General features: G+C 36.1%; 1 protein-coding gene across 1 annotated transcript; it reads left to right on the plus strand.

Annotated features, from left to right (window-relative positions):
- Positions 1-10,835: 10,835 nt before the first annotated feature.
- Positions 10,836-18,958, plus strand: draxinb (dorsal inhibitory axon guidance protein b). The gene is made up of 7 exons (XM_073823416.1): positions 10,836-10,938; positions 14,283-14,752; positions 14,845-15,026; positions 16,044-16,158; positions 17,611-17,703; positions 18,168-18,257; positions 18,341-18,958. Exons 2-7 carry the CDS (start codon positions 14,284-14,286, stop codon positions 18,451-18,453), a joined length of 1,062 nt encoding a protein of 353 aa, XP_073679517.1. The 5' UTR covers positions 10,836-10,938; position 14,283; the 3' UTR covers positions 18,454-18,958.
- The last annotated feature ends 308 nt before the right edge of the window (positions 18,959-19,266 follow it).

Consider the following 19,266-nt stretch of genomic DNA (forward strand, 5'->3'; position numbering starts at 1 on the left):
GTGTGTGTATGTGTGTGTTTTCAAGCTTATGCTATGGCAATCTAAAAAGTACAGTCTCTGAAGTGTGTAATGGCCTCTTTTCCTCCCATCTTTATGAGGTCTGAGCAGCACACTTCTATCTTGGCACACTCTCCTCACACATACTTAAGACACTTCCAGCTGTCTGGCCTGCTGTCTGCTGGCCGACTCTCGGTCACACGCTTCACTCAGTGAGAACCTGGGAGCGCTTGTGCAGCACGGCTTCCCACACTTATTCACTGACACAGATCCCACTGATAAAAGAAGCGTGGCCCATTACACAATGTCAAAGTGACCCTGCCTCCCACTTCCCAGCGCTCGCTGTTCTCACAGCACCTCCCAGGTCGGCAGGCTCGCCATCTGGAAGCATCATTCAATTACTAGCCTTAAACAACAGCCTCCCAGCCATAGAGTGTACAACATGGGCTATATCAGATAACATCATAATGCTCATTCTAACAGGTTTCTTTTTTTTTTTGGACAAAATTGTGTCATAATGCAGCAATTAATCTTATATGCAATGATAAAATCAGGGTTTCTTGCATTTATTAAATGTGAAAATGTATGTTTTATTTCATGTATGAGCAAAATAACCCATCATTTACATCAATATTTATATAATAAATATTTATCTTAAATTAAATCTTTAAAGCAAAAAATCCATTTCATGTGTTCTATTTGCATCTAATTCAGCTTTATTTTTGGTATAGAGTATTATTCACATTTAGTTGTTGTGATGCTGTGTGGATTTAGTAACAAAAGTAACAAAACTAGGCTAAAGTTAGAGTTTCTGCAGGTCTGAAAAAGCCTTAATTTCCACTTCCACAAATTAAGGCTTTAAATTAGAACAAAAAGTCTTAAAGTCATTAAAATGTCATTAAATGTATTTTTGTCATGTATTCCTTATTGATTTAGTTATTTGTATTGGAAAACATGACAAAATATTGATTTATTTATTCTCAATACATTTTAATCAAATGATCACATTAAACATAAATAAATAAACAAACAAACTAATAAATAAATAAAAGTTTAATATACATAAAGATTGTGATTTAGTTATTTGTATTTGAAAACATGACAAAAATACTTTTATTTGTTTAATGTGATAATAATGTATTGTAAATAAATAATTTGTAATGTTTTAATGCAAATAACTAAATAAATGTTTATGTATATTAAACTGTCTGTTTATTTGTTTATAAATGTTTATTGTGATAATAAATTAGATTTAAAATGTATTGAAAATAAATAAATAAAGGTATTTTGTCATGTTTTCCTATACAAATAACTAAATCACAATCTTTGTGTATCTTAAACTTTTATTTGATTATTTAATTATTTATAATTGTTTAATGTGATAATAAATTTAATTAAAATAAAGAAATAAAAGTATTTTGTCAGTTGTTTAGTCAGTAACTAAATTATTTTTGTGTATATTCAACTTTTATTTATTTATTTGTTAGTTCACTGTGGTGATAAATGAAATAAAAAATAAATGAAAATGTGTTGAAAATAAATAAATAAAGTATTTTTGTCATGTTTTTCAATACAAACAACTAAATCTTTTTGTATATTTAACTATTATGTATTTATTTATAAATGTTTAATGTGATAAATTTGATGAAAGGAAATAAATAAATAAATGATTGATATTAATATTTATATTAATAAAAATGTATAGTAAATAATTTAATAATTTAATTTAACTAAAATAGAAATAAATGGATGTTGAATATATATTTAATAAGTCAATAAATACATTTTGCTATCAACTTTCATGTTGAGTTTCATTTGTTTTAGAGCTATGATCAAAAAATCAATCATTATTAAATATTAATGTGCAGAATGAAAGAATGAATAAATAAATGTTTAATGTGATATCACATTCGATTAAAAATATGTTGTAAATATATATAAAATGATATAATATATAAAATATCAAATTGATTAAGGTTGAATGTTTACACATTAATATCTTTATCATCACTTTTTTTTAGTTTTAGAGCTATAAACAAAATAATCCACCACTGTATATTTAATAAATATTAATATAAATAAAAATGTATAATAAATAATTCACCAAATAGAAATAAGTAAATATTGTTTCACTTGTTTTAGAGCTATTAAAAAAATGAAAAATGAATGAATAAACACAAATAAATAAATATTTGTTTATATTAAATGTCTAAACATCTAATCTCTTGGCTACCAACTTGTAGGCTGTGTTTTGCTTTCTTGTAGTATTTTTGGACAGATGTTTAAGTGCACATTCCCACACACATTATTGGCTGACAGCATGAATGAGGTCAATGCTAATTCACATGCTTACTGCTGATCTTTTAGCAATGCCTCAGTCCTTGACTGACAGACAAAATAAAACCCACCTGCTCATTTGGTTTTTAGGGCCTTGGAATTAATTATTTAAACAATCCACCCTAGCACTATTGTCGTACTGCAGTTTCCTGATTGGTTAAAAAGTGTGAGAACTTACATCTCATTAAATTCAGCCTGGCTGCATATAAATTCAACTCAAGGGGAAGAGAAAACTCAATGTATCTCACTTCTCGAACAATCCAGTCCTTCACCATGAGAGATCTGCAAAAAACGTAAGTTAACAAACAGTCATAAAGTTATTATTACAGTTGTCTTTAAGCTTCTAAATTGAATCTAAGTCATGTAAATGTTTTCTTCTCTTAGGTGTAAAATGATGAGTTTGGAAAGGAAATGCTCAGACGGTGTAGAGCAGATTATGGGTGTTCTGGAGCAGCGGCTGCATAATGGTGTCTCTCCCACTGAACTTTGGGGAAAAACGGTCTCTTTCTTCACTCCAAAGAAGACCTTGCTCTTCCACAATGGATACTCCAAGTATTCAAGAGAGACACTTCGGTTATTCCCAGACTCAGCAGAAGATGTGGCTCCTCTGTGTATTCAGCAGTGACAAAAGATGGAAGAGATGGAAATGCATTTGCCAAATCTTGGTCCACCAGAAGTGCTGAACTGGACTCACCCTGTGTACTTGAAATGGAGGTGTTATGCTCCTATCTTAATTTTTCCAGAAGCATATTAATGAAGAAAAGTCTTTTGTAAAGACAAACTCTAAATGGAAATGAACATTGCCCTGAGGGGATTGTTTTATTGGTCCAGAAATGGATGTTATTTGGGATTTGTTGTAATATCAACAATTGTAGGTAATTGCTTTGATGCAATATACAAAAAAGAAAGATATTCAGAATACATATAAAGCATATATGAATGTGGAATGATAAACTCAAAACTAAAACTATTCCTTAATGAAAAGGAATGTCTTGTATGCTGTATTATATTAAAATTTAATGTTTATTGATTTAAAATAAAAATCTTTTTTTAATAAAAATCATTTTCATGTGTATTATTTTTACCCTTTTCAGCTTTAATATATAGCATAGAGTAGTATTCGTGTTTAGTTGTCATGTTGTGTGGATTCAGTAAAAAATACTAGGCTAAAGTACAAGGTTTGTGCAAATGCCTTAATTTGCCAAATTATGACCATTAAAAGGTCTTAAATCAGAGCACAACGTCTTAAATTCGTAAAATCATGACATTAAATGTTGTAGGGATTGCTCAAAGTTCACACCCTCAGTATTTTTGTCATGTTTTCCAATACAAATAACTAAATCAATCTTTAAATCAACGTACATTTACGTCAGATGCAAGATGCAAGTTCTCCTATGAACTACACTACCAGTCAAAAGTTTTTGAACATTAAGATTTTTACTGTTTTCTCTTCTGCTCACCAAGCCTGCAGTTATTTGATCCAAAAGTACAGCAAAGACAGTCACATTTTGAAATATTTTTACTATTTAAAATAACTGTTTTCTATTGGAATATCTTTTAAAATGCAATTTATTTCTGATTTCAAAGCTGATTTTTTAGCATCATTACTCATTACACATGATTCTTCAGAAATCATTCTAATATTCTGATTTGCTGCTCAAAAAACGTATTATTTTTACTACTTTGAAAACAGCTGAGTAAATTTTTTCAGGTTTCTGTGATAAATAGAAAGTTCAGAAGAACAGCATTTTATCTGAAATAGATATCTTTTGTAACATTACAAATGTTTTTATCATCACTTTTGATCAATTTAAAGAATCCTTGCTAAATTCATTTCTTTACCAAAAAAATAAATAAATAAATAAATAAATTATATATATATATATATATATATATATATATATATATATATATATATATACTGACTCCAAGCTTTTGAATGGTATAGTATAATGTTATAAAAGCTTTTTATTTCAGAAAAATGCTGATCTTTGAATCTTTCTATTCATCAAAGAATCCTAAAACTATTTTAAATATTGATAATAATAATAGTAAAATGTTTCTTAAACAGCAAATCAGCATATTAGAATGATTTCTGAAGGATCATGTGACAATGAGGACTGGAGTAATGATGCTGAAAATTTTGCTTTTATCACAGAAATAAATTACATTTTAAAATCTATTCAAATAAAAAGCAGTTATTTTAAATTGTAAAAATATTTCACAATATTACTGTTTTTGCTGTACTTTGGATCAAATAAATGCAGGCTTGGTGAATCTTACTGTTTCTTTCAATTTACTCCTTAAAATGCCTTTACTTGTTTTAAATAAAGGGTTACCTTAGTTAAATCTGCAGAGACGCAAGGTTGTAGCACACAAGCTGTTCTGTACTGCCATCTTGCGTTCGTCAAGAGTCACTACAATGACATTCATTTGGGTATCTGTGTTATATTGGTTAAAAGTATGTTACTAAATGTTACTTAAATGTTACATAATACACCATTGTTATAGACAGCAGGACATTTAATATATTTAAAGAAACGTCCCCATATGCTACACATATATAACAATGTGGAAATAAAGCTCATTCTAACCTAAATCCTCACAGTTTGATGTTCATCGCGATTTACGCTGGGCGAAGCTCAACAGATCACTGTGTTCCAGAGTGTGTCGAGTCTAAATTGGTACATCTCAGCGGTGTGTGATGCACTTACATTAAAAAACAAGAGCAGGAAGGGTGGGGGCGGTTGATTTATTGCCTCCTGCTGAGGGGCAGCCCACGTGTGTTCCCCTGGAGATGCGAGCAACTAATTCAACCGCTGTTCCACTGGACCCCAAAACCTCCACCTCCACATTACTACTGTCATCCACCAATCATTCTGCGGGCTTCTGGCCTGGTTTCTTTATATGATCAAACCCCTGGGAGATGTACCGCGAATGAACCCCTCCCAGTTTAATCACACTTACAAGAATGCAGCGGGTCAGAACAGAACAGCAGTAATGTAGCTCAGAAATATCTTTCAGTGCATGGCTGCACACTGACATTATTTGTCGGTGTGGTACAGTGGCACATAATTAACCTGCACAGAAAATAAAACATTTTCGGGGTTCAAGACAGCATTTTCAAATTTCACAGATCAGTACGCTATAATTTAGAAGTTGTTAAAGGTACAGCTGTCCATATTACACACTTTCCGCGGTACTATAATTAATCGCTAGCTATCTACCTTATTCTTTAAGGCAGAAGTAGGGATATTGGGCGAGACTTCCGGTTCATTAGCCGTTATGGTGTCACATAATTAACCTGTACAGAAAATAAAACATTTTCGGGGTCCAAGAGAACGCATTTTCAAATTTCACAGATCAGTATCTATAATTTAGAAGTTGTTAAAGGAACTGCCCATATTACACTCTCTGCGGTACTATAATAAGGATATGGGCGAGACTTACGGTTCATTAGTCGCTAAAGGGAAATAACAAGAATAATAACAACGTAGACGGTGAAACTGTTTGCACTACAAACCAGTGTGTTCATAATTAATATAATACATTAAAATAATGTGGTAAGACACCAATTTGCCTTGCCAAAACGTCCTTCTAATTACAATTAATTATTAGGCCTGCACTACTTTCTGTAATGCTTGATTGTAATAGTCTCTTGCTGCACTGTACACTCAGATATGTTTGCTAAATTATTTCAACACTTCTTCTTCTTCTTTGATCCCTAGCTGGCGGTCGGCAGGGAGGGTCGTCCTCGAAGCCAATACGCTGCTGTGGGTGCCGCAGGAGTACCGATTTCACCAACAATTTTCTTCCAGGCCTGTCGATCCGTGGCTACAGTTTTCGCTTGCTCAAGGTTAAGACGACATGATTTAAGGTTGTGTTCGATCTGCTTGACCCATATCTTTTTCGGCGCGTCGCGTCTAATCCTCCACTGGTCAGGGCACTGCCGCCATAGCAATCGATGCGGCAAACGATGATCGCTCATGCGGCAAACATGACCGAACCATCGTAATTGCCGTCTCTGAATTTACTCATCAATTGATGGTTGATCATGGCATCGGTGACGTATCTCCTCGTTGCTAATGCGGTCGCACAAGGAGACTCGAAGGATTTGTCGCAGGCATCGCATTTGAAATACCTCGAGCTTGTTGAGGTCGTGCTTGAGAATGACCCAGGCTTCAGATCCATAGAGGAGAATTGGGAGTATCATCGATCGATACAGGCGGATCTTTGTGGAAAGGGTGACATTAGGTTTCCTCCAGACGCACCATTGGAGGGAGGCAAAAGCAGCCGTCGCTTGTCCGATTCTTGAGTAAATGTCTGCCGTCGCTGCAATTTTCTTCTCTTGGATCAATGAGCCGAGATACTTAAATTTTTGCACTTGTTCCAGCTGCACATCTTCAAGATATACAATTGCTGGTGATCCATCAGTTGTCATGACTTTAGTCTTTTCGGCACTGATCTTGAGGCCATAGGGTCGAGCGTGGCGAGCGATGTCATAAAGGATGTTCGTGGCTTCGGCATCATTCTGCGCGAAGATGGCACTGTCATCGGCGAACATGAGGTCTGTTACGAATTGGTCATCTGCAAATTGAACCCCGCGGTGACCCTCGAATGCTCTACGCATGATCGCATCAATAACGATGTTAAAAAGCAACGGGGATGCTACATCACCTTGCCTTACGCCAGTTTTGATCAGAAATTCATCTGAAAGGTCACTCCGAATACGCACGAGACTTGTTGAGCCATCGTACGCCGATTTAAAGAGACTGATGATCTTCGGAGGGATATGGTCTGCCTCTAGCGTTCTCCACAGTGCCGTCCAGTCGATGCAATCGAAGGCGGATTTGAAGTCAATAAAGGCAATCACTGTTCGCTGTCCATATCGGATATGTCGCTCGACCAAATGCCGGAGGGCGAAGATCTGATCGCGACATCCACGCCCTGGTCGGAATCCAGCTTGTTCTTCACGGCTCATCTGTTCATAGTGCTTTAGGAGTCGCGACTGCAGGATTTTCATGAAGACTTTGCCGACGACTGAAAGAAGGCTGATTCCGCGATAGTTATTGCACTCACGGCTGTCGCCTTTCTTGTGAATCGGGATAATGATAGCCTTCTTCCATCTTGTTGGAACTTTGTCGAGTCTCCAGATCATCTTGATGAGATTGTGGAGTCGAGGGAGGAGGGTGTCGCCACCGGCCTTAATTCCTTCCGCGGTAACCTGATCCAATCCAGGTGATTTCCCATTTTTCAAGGCGTACACAGCGAGCTTTACTTCTTCGAAAGTCGGTTCGGCATCAGACATCGGAGCAGATGGTAGGTCAATCACTGGTGGCGCTGCAGGCGGGCCTTGAGGTGGGTCGTGATTGTAGAGCCCATCGAAGAATTCCTTCCAACGTTGAAGGCGTTCGGCCGTCGAGCGAACAAACGTGCCATCGGCTTTCTTGATGTTGTCATTTATGGACTTGAACTTGCCACTAAGACCACGCAACATGCGGTAGAGTGTACGGTACTCATGCCTCGACGCTGCTTCTTCAAGATCATGAGCCACTTGGTCCCAGTAGGCTTCACGGTCCCTCTTCATCATCCTACGGATGTCCCGGTTAAGTTGCCGATACCGTTCAAAGTCGACAAGCTTTGCCTTCCTCCGTTCGGCCACCAGATCAAGGCAATCCTCTGATATCCAGAGCTGTGTTCGACGTCGAAGAGGCGGACACAGTGGGCGGGCACTGTCAATGATAGCCTCAGCAATCCTCTGCTCTTCTTCATCCACGTCATCAGAGTCGACTAGCTGGGCGAACCGGTTCGAGAGGGCTAGTTGGAATTCTTGGCAACGGTCGCCATCGGCTAACTGTCGCCAATCAAGTCGGGACGGTTTAGGTGCCGCTCGTTTAGCACGATGAAGCTTCAGTCGTAGTCGGGCACGAACAAGATAATGGTCAGATCCACAGTCCGGACCCCTCATCGCACGGACGTCTTGAAGAGATGATCGAAATCGGGTATTGATGAGGACATAATCCAGCATCGCTGAATCTTTACCCCTTGGATTTCTCCAGGTAAGCCGGTGCTTGAGAGGATGCTGGAAGATGCTGTTCCCGATGACCATGTTATTGGCCGTCGCGAAGGACAGGAGCCGAAGTCCATTATCGTTAATTTCTCCATGACCAAAACGTCCCAAGGTGGCCTCTCAGCCTAGTCTTTCAGATCCGACGTGCGCGTTTAGGTCACCAGCGATGATAATAAGATCATTTTTTGGCGTGGCGTCCAGGATAAGCTGAAGGCGTTCATAGAAGTCGTCTTTGTTCGTGTCGGGGCTTGTCTCGGTTGGGGCGTAGACCGCAATAACGTGTGTCGTGACGGTGCCCTCGATAGTCAGGACAGCGAGGCGCTCAGATACTGGCTGGAAAGCAGTGATGCTGGCGGAAGTTCGATAATCGACCATAAAACCAACACCGGCTTCTCGCTTCTCACCGCCGGAGAAATACAGCATCATCGTCACGTCGGTAGTCGAGGACGCAACAATCATCGTGCCCGAGCCAACAAGTCGAAGTTCCGATAGAGCGGCGACTTGGATGTTGCATCGCTCGAGTTCTTCGGCAATGAGTTCTTTCTGGCCAACATGATGACCAGTACGGACATTCCAAGCGCCCAAGTTGATTGCCATTTTTGGCGAAATTCTGATAGTTCTTCTTCTTTGGCCAGTAGTCCACTTCTCGACAGCACCCTGGGTCCCCAGTGCTATCGCATCGGCTCCCCCGGATGCGGTAGTTTGAACGGAAAATGTTGAATCAATCATAATCATGCGGTTTCATGCCTCATTTCCCCAGTTTCCTGGTTCTGGTCGCGTCGGCACGGCGACCACCCTCCTCCTTTTGCAGACGGGCTTGGGACCGTCCTTGGCGGAGTTTCAACACACTAGCGCTACTTTCATGTATCTTGTATTACTCAGCGGTGTCGCTCTGTTCATATTAATGAAACTTAAAATAGCGCCATCTCGCGGCTTAAATCTATGGCTATAAATGGCCCTGAAAATGCAGAGTATGCTGTTTATTTTAATACACTGATGGTAACATAAAACGAAATCAATAGCGAAAAAGAACTAACCAGTTAATGAGATACAAATGGGTGGAAGAGAAAGGAAAAATATCCACCTTTTTTTAAAGTGGAAGTAAGCATATTGGCGAGACTTCCGGTTCATTAGCTGCTAGGGGAAATAATGAGAAGAATAACAACGTGCAGTAAACGGTAAAACTACAAACCACTGTCTTCATAATTAAGATAATACATTAAAAAAATATGGTAAGACACACCAATTTCAAATATAAAGCAGCAAAACGAGCTGTTTTGTACAGCTAAAAAAGGATGCTGATGAGACCAAAAGCCATACCCATAAAAACTACAAATGGCGGCACCCGATTTTACGGCAAAAATAAGGATAGGACTTAATCACGAATTAATAATAATAGGCTATGAAATGTTATATTTTAATATGTTCACTTTTGCTATTGTTGCCTGTGTCCTAGCAGATGTTTTATACTAATGTACAAGTAAAACATAATGACATTAAATGAAATGTTAAAGTAACTTAAATACATATTTCATATCCATGTATTGGTAAGATACCAAGTAAGTAAGCTACTAATTGTAATAGAGTGTTTTCAAAATGCGTCATAAATCGACCATAATGGCGGCACTGAGCATAAACAATGGCACTGCACCAAACGAAACTTATCAACATATTTAGCTAATTATTGCTGAGGAAAATGGTCAATTTCATGTTTTGGGCTGTACTAATCGGTCGGAATGGGAAAAACATTTGGAGTACTATAAACTGTCAAGAAAAGTAGAAGAGTGCAAAAAACTGTCTGAGAAACAAAAGGTGTTTGTGGTTGGTCAAACTGAACCAGGATTTCCAGGGCAAGAATCTTGACAACATTCATGTTTGTTTTTATCAAGTCAAGTAGATGAAATATTAGGCAAATATCTTATTAAAACTGCTCATACGTATCTTTACCACCTATTAACTTTAGTTTGTCAAAATATTGCGCCTTTCTTGCTTACTCTTAGTTCTTCTCTGTATGATTTAGCAGCATCCACACGTTTTTTCCCCCCATGGTTTAGACAGCATAAATTAGAACAACGTATTCAGTAGTGCATTAACCGTGCAATCAATACTGTTGTTTACATCCGAGTATCTCCAATATGACCGAGAATCCAGGTAACTGACCAAATCGTGACATAAGTGACAAACCCTCTATTGAAGACTACGTATATGAAAACTGTGTTACTAAATTTTGAATGATAACTGATAAAGGATTACTTACCATACATAATGTAAACAAAAAGTGTGACCAACATTTTCTAAAAACCTAAACCATAAAAAACCGTCACACATACCATTGGTTGAGTCAGTATGATCGGATGAGAGCGCTTCTATTGTTCAGGTATTTGGGTTAGGCGACGCCCGTGACTCGCAGTCTTCAGTGAGATCTCCAGACTGCGCTTCATACGCACACGCGCGCGCGCTCTGTCCTCCACAACTCACACACGCGCTCATTGTGGACTGCAACCAGAAAGAACGGATCACACACCGGAGAACAGGTGATCACTTTTTCCTTATTCTATTCTCTTGAATGTTTGTTATTGTTCTTTAGTCAGTACTGAGCTGTTTTGTAGGGCACAGGTGTGCAAAGCTGCCGTGTTTAAACTATTATAGATCAGTAGAGGTTAATACTAATGTGTCATCATCTTAACGCATTTTTGTATTTCGACAGAAATTGTTGAAACGTATTGCCAAAGTCTAATATAATATGCATATTACAGTTGCTTCCAAAGTGAATAGTTTTGCGACAGTATTCGTAATAGGAAAAGTGGAGTCTCTGTATTAAGAAGAACAAGCCCAGATTCCCAAATGAATTAATCATGTCACTGTTTACACAGAATAATGAGAGAAAGGGGTGAAGCTTTGATATTTTTAGGCTCCTGAGCAGCGTTGGCGTGCACAGCATGGGATCCTGAAATGAATAAAGACACATGATTAGTTGCATATGCAGAATCTGAATAATTAAGTGCACAGGAAACAGAGAGACACTTGTTATTTGTTTTATTTTCTGATAAATTATGCAGTGCTTCAAAGAGAAAAGTAATATTGCAATAACTTTCAAATGATTACATTTTCTTTTTATGGTATATTGGTTATGTGAACTAATTTAAAAGATACTTTTCTGAACTTTGTCAAAGATTTTGTGCCTCCTGCAATTCGTATATGTGACCTTGGACCACAAAACCAGTCATGAGGGTCAATTTTTAAAATCATCTGAATAAATAAGTTTTCCATTGATGTATGGTTTGTTAGGATAGGACAATATTTGGCCGAGATATTTGAAAATGTAAAATCTGAAGGTGCGAAAAAATCTAAATATTGAGAAAATTGACTTTAAAATTGTTCAAATTAAGTTCTTAGCAATGCATATTACCAAAATCAAAAATTAAGTTTTGATTTATTTACGGTAGGAAATTTTATAAATATCTTCATGGAACATGATCTTTACTTAATATTCTAATGATTTTTGGCATTAAAAAAATTGATCATTTTGACCCATACAATGTATTTTTGGCTATTTCTACAAATATACCCGTGCTACTTAAGTCACATATGATGATTTTGTGCCAACATCTGAAAAAGTTCAACTAAACTGAATCATTTTCCAGTTAATTTTTTTAATCCTCAGGCTTTATCTATAGCATCTGAATCACAAGCTCTCGGATAAATCTCCAACTTTTGCTATTCATATATGTAAATGCAGCAGCAGATAGGAAATGTTGGATTTGTCACAACTCTAGTCTGTCAGTACATGAAAGCTAAATTCGCTTGTTTAATTAGTCACACTCATCTGCTCAGTGTGTATAATCCACTTTCTGAGGATAAAAATCCCTTGGCTTGGATCAGTTCTCTTCATCCTCATCTCTAAGATGCTTAGAAAAATTACAGTTGGAGCGAATGCGCTTACATGTCTGTTTGAATATTATATTGTAATAAGTCAGATAGGGAATATACCGCTTCTAAACTCCCCCAGACACCATTGCTTATGCAGAATCTTCGCCCAACATATATTCAGTGCTGTCCAGTGGTGTCAAGATCAAAGACCCTGGCACAACTCCCAAAGCTCTGCAAATCTTCACAAAAAGACGAGCAACATAACATCAAATGGTCTGTCAAGCTGCTTTGCTTTGGTTTATTTCAGGACATTATTTTTCCTTTACAGTGTGCATTGAATCCTACAAGCTTGTGGTGAGACCAGGTGTTTTTTTGAAGATCTAATGTGTGAACAGAAGGAATTTTCTGCCCATCAACATTTAGCTGTCTCAAAGTCAGTGGCTCAATCAAAATCATTTGTTTTGTGCTGTGACACATTGCTTAAAATAAGAACAGATTTTTGGAAACTGACATTCTATTACAGTCTCCCTTTCACTGCATTTTGTCAGGCCATCAGGAATATTAATCTTTAAAATGATATATGAAGAGTTCAAATGCAAAAGCTTCTAAGTCCATCTAACGTTTTTCTTTAAAATAAGCATTTTTATTAGGCTCCTATGGGTTTCTACCTAAGTACCGGTACTTCTGATTTGGCTGAGGCTGGGATTTTAGCCAGTTTGAAGTAAAAGTATATATATATATATATATATATATATATATATATATATATATATATACATACAGTCAAACCCAAAATTATTCATACCCTGGCAAATTCTGACTTAAAGTTAATTTTATTCAACCAGCAAGGTTTTTTTTTCATTAGAAATGACACAGACGTCTCCCAGAAGATAATAAGACGATGTACAAGCGGCATCATTGTGGAAAAAATTATTACTTATCTTTTATTTACATTTGAACAAAAAGTGGCATATCCAATATTATTCATACCCTTCTCAATAATCAATAGAAAAGCCTTTTTTTTTCACAATGATGCCTCTTGTACATCGTCTTGCTGGTTGAATAAAAGTAACTTTAAGTCAGAATTTGCCAAGGGGTATGAATAATTTTGGGCTTGACTGTATATATATATATATATATATATATATATATATATATTCACTGCCGTTCAGAAGTTTGGGATCAGTATTTGAACATTTTTTTTAAAAAGATTCTCATGCTCATCGAGACTACGTTTATTTGATCAAAAATATGGTATTATGATAACGTTTTAAAATAAAGTTTTTCTATTTTAATATACATTAAAATCTAATTTATTCCTTTGATTAAAAGCTGAATTTTAAGCATCATTACGCCAGTATTCAGTGTCACATGATCCTTCAGAAATCCAGTATGCTGATTTATTATCAATGTTGGAAACAAATGTGCTGCTTAATATTTTTTTGGAACCTGTGATACTTTTTTCAGAATTATTTGATGAATAAAAAGTTAAAAAAAAAAAAAAAAAAAACAGCATTTATTTAAAAAATAAATCTTTTCTAACAATATACACTACTGTTCAAAAGATTGGGCTCAGTACATTTTTTCTTTTTCTTTTTGAAAGAAATAAATACTTTTATTTAGCAAGGACATGTTAAATTGATAAAAAGTGATAGCAAAGACTTGTATTGTTAGAAAAGATTTTTATTTTAAATAAATGTTGTTCTTTTTAACTTTTTATTCATCCAATAATCCTGAAAAAAATTATCACAGGTTCATAACAATGAACTGAATGAACTGTTGCTAACATAGATAATTCTAATAATAAATCAGCATATTAGAATGATTTGTGAAGGATCATGTGATGCTTAAGACTGGAATAATAGCTGATGAAAATTCAGCTTTGCATCACAGGAATAAATTACATTTTAAAGTAGATTTTAAAATAGAAAGCAAAAGTATTAGGAATTATATAGTGATTCATTATTGTTTAATGCTGTATTATTTGTTTATTCTTTTCTACTCCTAGAATGGCGCCTTTATGTTGGTATTTCGGCTCATTTGTCCTCCTTGACTTGGTGACCATGATATTAAGCACCGAAACAGGCTACAATTCAGCCATGGAAGTCTTCAGCGACAATGTCATTATCCCGCCCAGGCCAGAGGCATCCATACATCACCACAGTCATCACAGAAAGCACAGTGGTCGCAAGGAGAGGATGACTGCTGGTCAGCTCAGAAAGAGGCCTCACATTACTGTGTTCCACACCCAAAATGAAGGGCCAGACCTGGAGGGCCTCAGTCCCGTCCGCTTAGAGATGGAACCAGGAGATAAAAGACGGGCAGTCGCTCCGAAAAAGAAGACCTCCATGGGGTTTGAGTCTTTAATTTCAGAGCAGCTGAATATCTCTCCTGGTGCTGAGACCCTAGAGAAGGCAATGAGACGTCCCACTGGTCGCAATATGTTTGGAGGGCACATTATTAGGACTGATGATGAAGGTAAAAAGAAAGCCTCAAACTTTCCAAAGTAAAACTGCTTCATAACTGTCTTGCCATTTCTTAATTATCCACTTGGCATTTTCTTCGCATAGAGTCTTTGGCATCAGGGAAGAAACGGAGGGTTTCTTTTGATCAAAGGTTCAATAAAAACTCCTTTGGGAGTCCCACAGAGCCAGTGTTTCCTGCAGCCACCGTTGGCTCCTTCATATTGCCCGTGACTGCAGCAGCCGGTGGGGAGCCCTCCACAAAGCCAACCCCCTCCAGTAAACCACAGGTAACCATCATCAATCTCCTCAATCATGCTGATTAAAAAATATCTCAGCTTCTCATTTATCAGTGTCTAGAAACAGGCTTAATAAAATTGAATCCCAATGACCTACATTATGGGAGATAATAGGTTCATGCCATCAATTAAATCCACACGTGAAACAATTTCTTGTTTAGTGGCTCAAAAGGTATAAAACAGACCACCATAATTTGTTCCAATGAACCTCAAAGAAGTCGTGATATAATTGAAGTCTCTTCTGCTCACCAAGTCTGCATTTGTTTGATCCAAATAACTGTTTTCAATTTGAATGTATTTTAAAATGTAATTTATTCCTGTGATTTCAATTTAGCATCATTACTCCAGTCACATGATCCTTCAGAAATCATGCAAATATTCTGATATTCTGCTCAAAAACATTTATTATTATTATGTTTTCAGGTCTCTTTGATGAATAGAAAGTTCAGAAGAACAGCATTTATCCAAAACAGAAATTTTTCGTAACATTATAAATGTTTTTATCATCACTTTTGATCAATTTAAAGCATCCTCGCTAAATTGAAGTATTCATTTCTATAATTTTTTTTCCCTAAAAAAATTAATGGTATAGTGAATAATCTTACAAAATCTTTTTATTTCAGATAAATGCTGATCTTTGGATCTTTCTATTCATCAAAGAATCCTGCAAAAATTTGCTCAGCTGTTTTAAATATTGATAAGAATAAGAATAAAAATGTTTCTTGAACAGCAAATCAGCATATTATAATGATTTCCGAAAATTGCTGAAAATTTAGCTTTGATCACAGAAATAAATCATTTTTAAAATATATTCAAACATACAACAGTTTTAAATAGTAAAACTTTAGAGTAAAGGTACTTTAGAGTAAAAAAATGCAGGCTTAGTGAGCAGAAGAAACTTCTTTAAAAACATTAAAATCTTACTGTTCAAAAACTTTTGACTGGTGTACGTTCATATGAAAAAGTGTCATTTCAACACCTCATATAGTCATATGTTTTGCACCTCAGGTCGGAAGTTATTCAGGCGGAGATTTGACTCCCACTTTCAACATGGCTTTCTTCGACTGGACTGATTATGAAGATATGAGGCCTGCACACAAAAAGCAATTTTCTAAGAAGCGAGGTAGGTCAATATTCCACATAAAAATACAGACATATTGTTTCTGCTCTTATGTTTCTAAGTTTTAATGTTGGGAGTTTCAGTTTTTAAGTATGCTTGATTTGAAATGGTGACCTGAGATCAAATGTGTGTAATATATGCTACATCGTTCATCAGAGTGTCAGTAATGTGTATTACTTTACATTTGGGGCCACAGGAATGAGCTATTTCAGACTATTAGGCAAATGTTTCCCTATACTGCATGGAAAACACGTGTCAAATGTCAAGTGTCAAATGCCCTAATATGCAAAAATAAAATAGAGTAATTGTTATTAAATTGCTTTAAAACCACCTGTTTTATTATTTTGTACTGTTCTCTGAGGTCCACTCAGAATGTTATCAAGATTTTTGACTAGGTGTGGCAGATTGTAGACTTGGGAGTAAACGCCCACTGCTATGATTGGCTAATAGTTGTGTATGTTTGACAGCCTATATCCTTCATAGATGGACACTTTTTTTTTGAGAATCCAGCGTCGAATTGTGCGTTGTTTGTATATGAATCCAAGGTAAAATGAAGTCAACAAAGGTCCAAGTTCTAACTGATGCGGTCTGGAAAGACTGTGCTTTTCCACAGCATTGCACTGTACAAGGTAATCTTCTGAGCCATCTTTATGCAATTCAATTCAATTCAATTCAAGTTTATTTGTATAGCGCTTTTCACAATACAAATCGTTGCAAAGCAGCTGTACAAAAAATGTAGGCTACTACAATATATTTAGTAGCTTATTAGTGGTGACTACTGTATGTTAAGTCGATGTACATATGGTATAAATATTTAAAAATAGTAATGGTGTAATCAAAAACAGATGATGAACACTAATAGTAATGATTATGTGTTGCAATCAAACTTGTAGAAAAATGGTGTAGTGCTGTATGTTGTTTCAAGGCTGGCATCATCGGCGGTCCTCTGAGGGGTTGGCATCATCTCTTCTTCTGAATCCGGGCTGAATCTTGTGTAATTCCTAGTTACCACGGGATGGAAATCCTGTGGCAGAAACAGAGAAACAAATAGAGAAATAATTAGCGTAGCTGCTGTTCCAACCAAGCAAAAATTGTGTGTCTATCATTTGATTTCTGCATAGTCCTGCGTTTACCTCTCTCATTATTTACATGCTGCTTGAATCAGTCTTCTTCTGCGGAAGCGGTGTTTAGCCACACTATTATTACATTATAAAGTGCCACATTCCTCAACCTGCTGTTTTGGCAGATTGGCTGCAATATGAGCTGTTTTTGGACTAATGAGAAAGTTTTGAGTTCTGAAACTTACAGAATGTTTTTATAGTATAATGACTTATTATATGTCAGAAGATCAAGGGGATTTTGATTTTGTAGTTCATGACCCCTTTAACTTCTGTTGTATAAAGTGTTGATGAATTACAAATATATTCATAACACTATCAGTCTATTTCTATCCAGGTTCTGACAAAGAGGCCACAAAAAGCCCCAGCACTGAACTTGTGACACATACATCAGACAGGAGCTGCAAACATCACCTAGATTGTCTACAAGGTGACTTTTTCTATTTGAGCCCCTTATACTGTATCTGCTCTCTTTGTAATTTGAGTAGATTGTAATATAATATAATATACAGGTCAGAAGATTCAAAAGTGACAGTGAAGACATGATTAATGATACAAAAGATATCCATTTCAAATAAATGCTGTTTCTTTTAAATTTATATTCATCAAATAATGTTTCTCATGCACCAGTTGATCATATTAGAACGATTTCTGACGGATCATGTGACACTAGAGACTGGAGTAATGACTTCGCCATCACAGGAATAAATTACATTTTAAAATGTATTCAAATAAAAAGAGTTTTTTAAATTGTAATAATATTTCAGAATATTACTGTTTTTACTGTATTTATAATCAAATAAATTCAGCTTGGTGAGCATAAGATACATGGTAAAAGGTGATATAATTTAAAGTAATTTGATGAAGTCAAATCTTTTTCATGAACTTTCTCAGGGTCTTGCTGCAATCTCAGAGAACAGGTATGTGAGCTTCACAACCGTGGCCTCAACAACAAGTGCTATGATAGCTGCATGTGCGAGGAAGGTGAGAGTTCTTTTTGAGCGGATTATTACTCATGCTGACAAAGTAGAAACCATATTTAAAATGTTCCTTCCCTGTTTTCACAGGGCTTCGGTGCTATGCTAAATTACACAGGCATTACCGCATCACACGCAAAAAAGGACAATGTGTTGTTCCCGAGGGTATAAGCTTAAACCGTGGCATGTTCATTATTGTTTAAACGAATTTCCTTTACAAATGCATGTGATTACATTTTCCACAGTGTTGGAACATTTTATATTCATCCTTATTCATGTTTATGTATATCCTTTGACTGCTTTCCTGAATATAATTGTTTCTTAAATTTGTAAAACAGCTGTATTTTGCAGGAGAACATATTATGTATAGCTACAAGGCCAGCTAAATTCAAACAAGCTACTGTGTTATAATATGTGTAACATTAAGATTGAAAAACAGTCATTATGTAACATAAAATCATTTATCAAGTCATTTGTATTTTGTAACATGTGGTTGAGTGTTGGAACAGTACACAATGGAATAGTAGTGAATAGATAGACTTGAGCATGCAAAGACAGTCTATTTAATGTTGCAACGTCAACTGCAACATCTGCCGGGTCCCCAGCTTCAAATCAGACGAGCAGCTTTGGAATGGACACACAAAGAAGGACACAAGGGAGATCTCCATCTTACATTATTAAACCATTAAATCTTTCTTTCAGCTCAAATCTGAATTACTCTACAACTGCTTTGTGCTACGGTGAAATAATGCTTCTCATCTTGAGCCATGCATATGTTATTACAGGAGAAATATTGTGCTTTGCTGATTTGACTCTGGCAGTATGTTTTGTAGCGTTCACCACCACCACCATCACATTCTAAATTCTACATTTTACATCTGTAGATTAATATTTAATTCTTCATTTTATTATACGTAGGTTGTTGATTAAAAGTAGGACCTTTTTCCACATCTTGATTGAATCAACATTTTGGTATTATTGCTTTATTAGTAATATTCAGTCTTTAATTGCATTGC

The sequence above is a fragment of the Garra rufa genome, chromosome 18, assembly GCF_049309525.1.
Source record: "Garra rufa chromosome 18, GarRuf1.0, whole genome shotgun sequence".
In the NCBI taxonomy this organism is placed as follows: domain Eukaryota; kingdom Metazoa; phylum Chordata; class Actinopteri; order Cypriniformes; family Cyprinidae; genus Garra; species Garra rufa.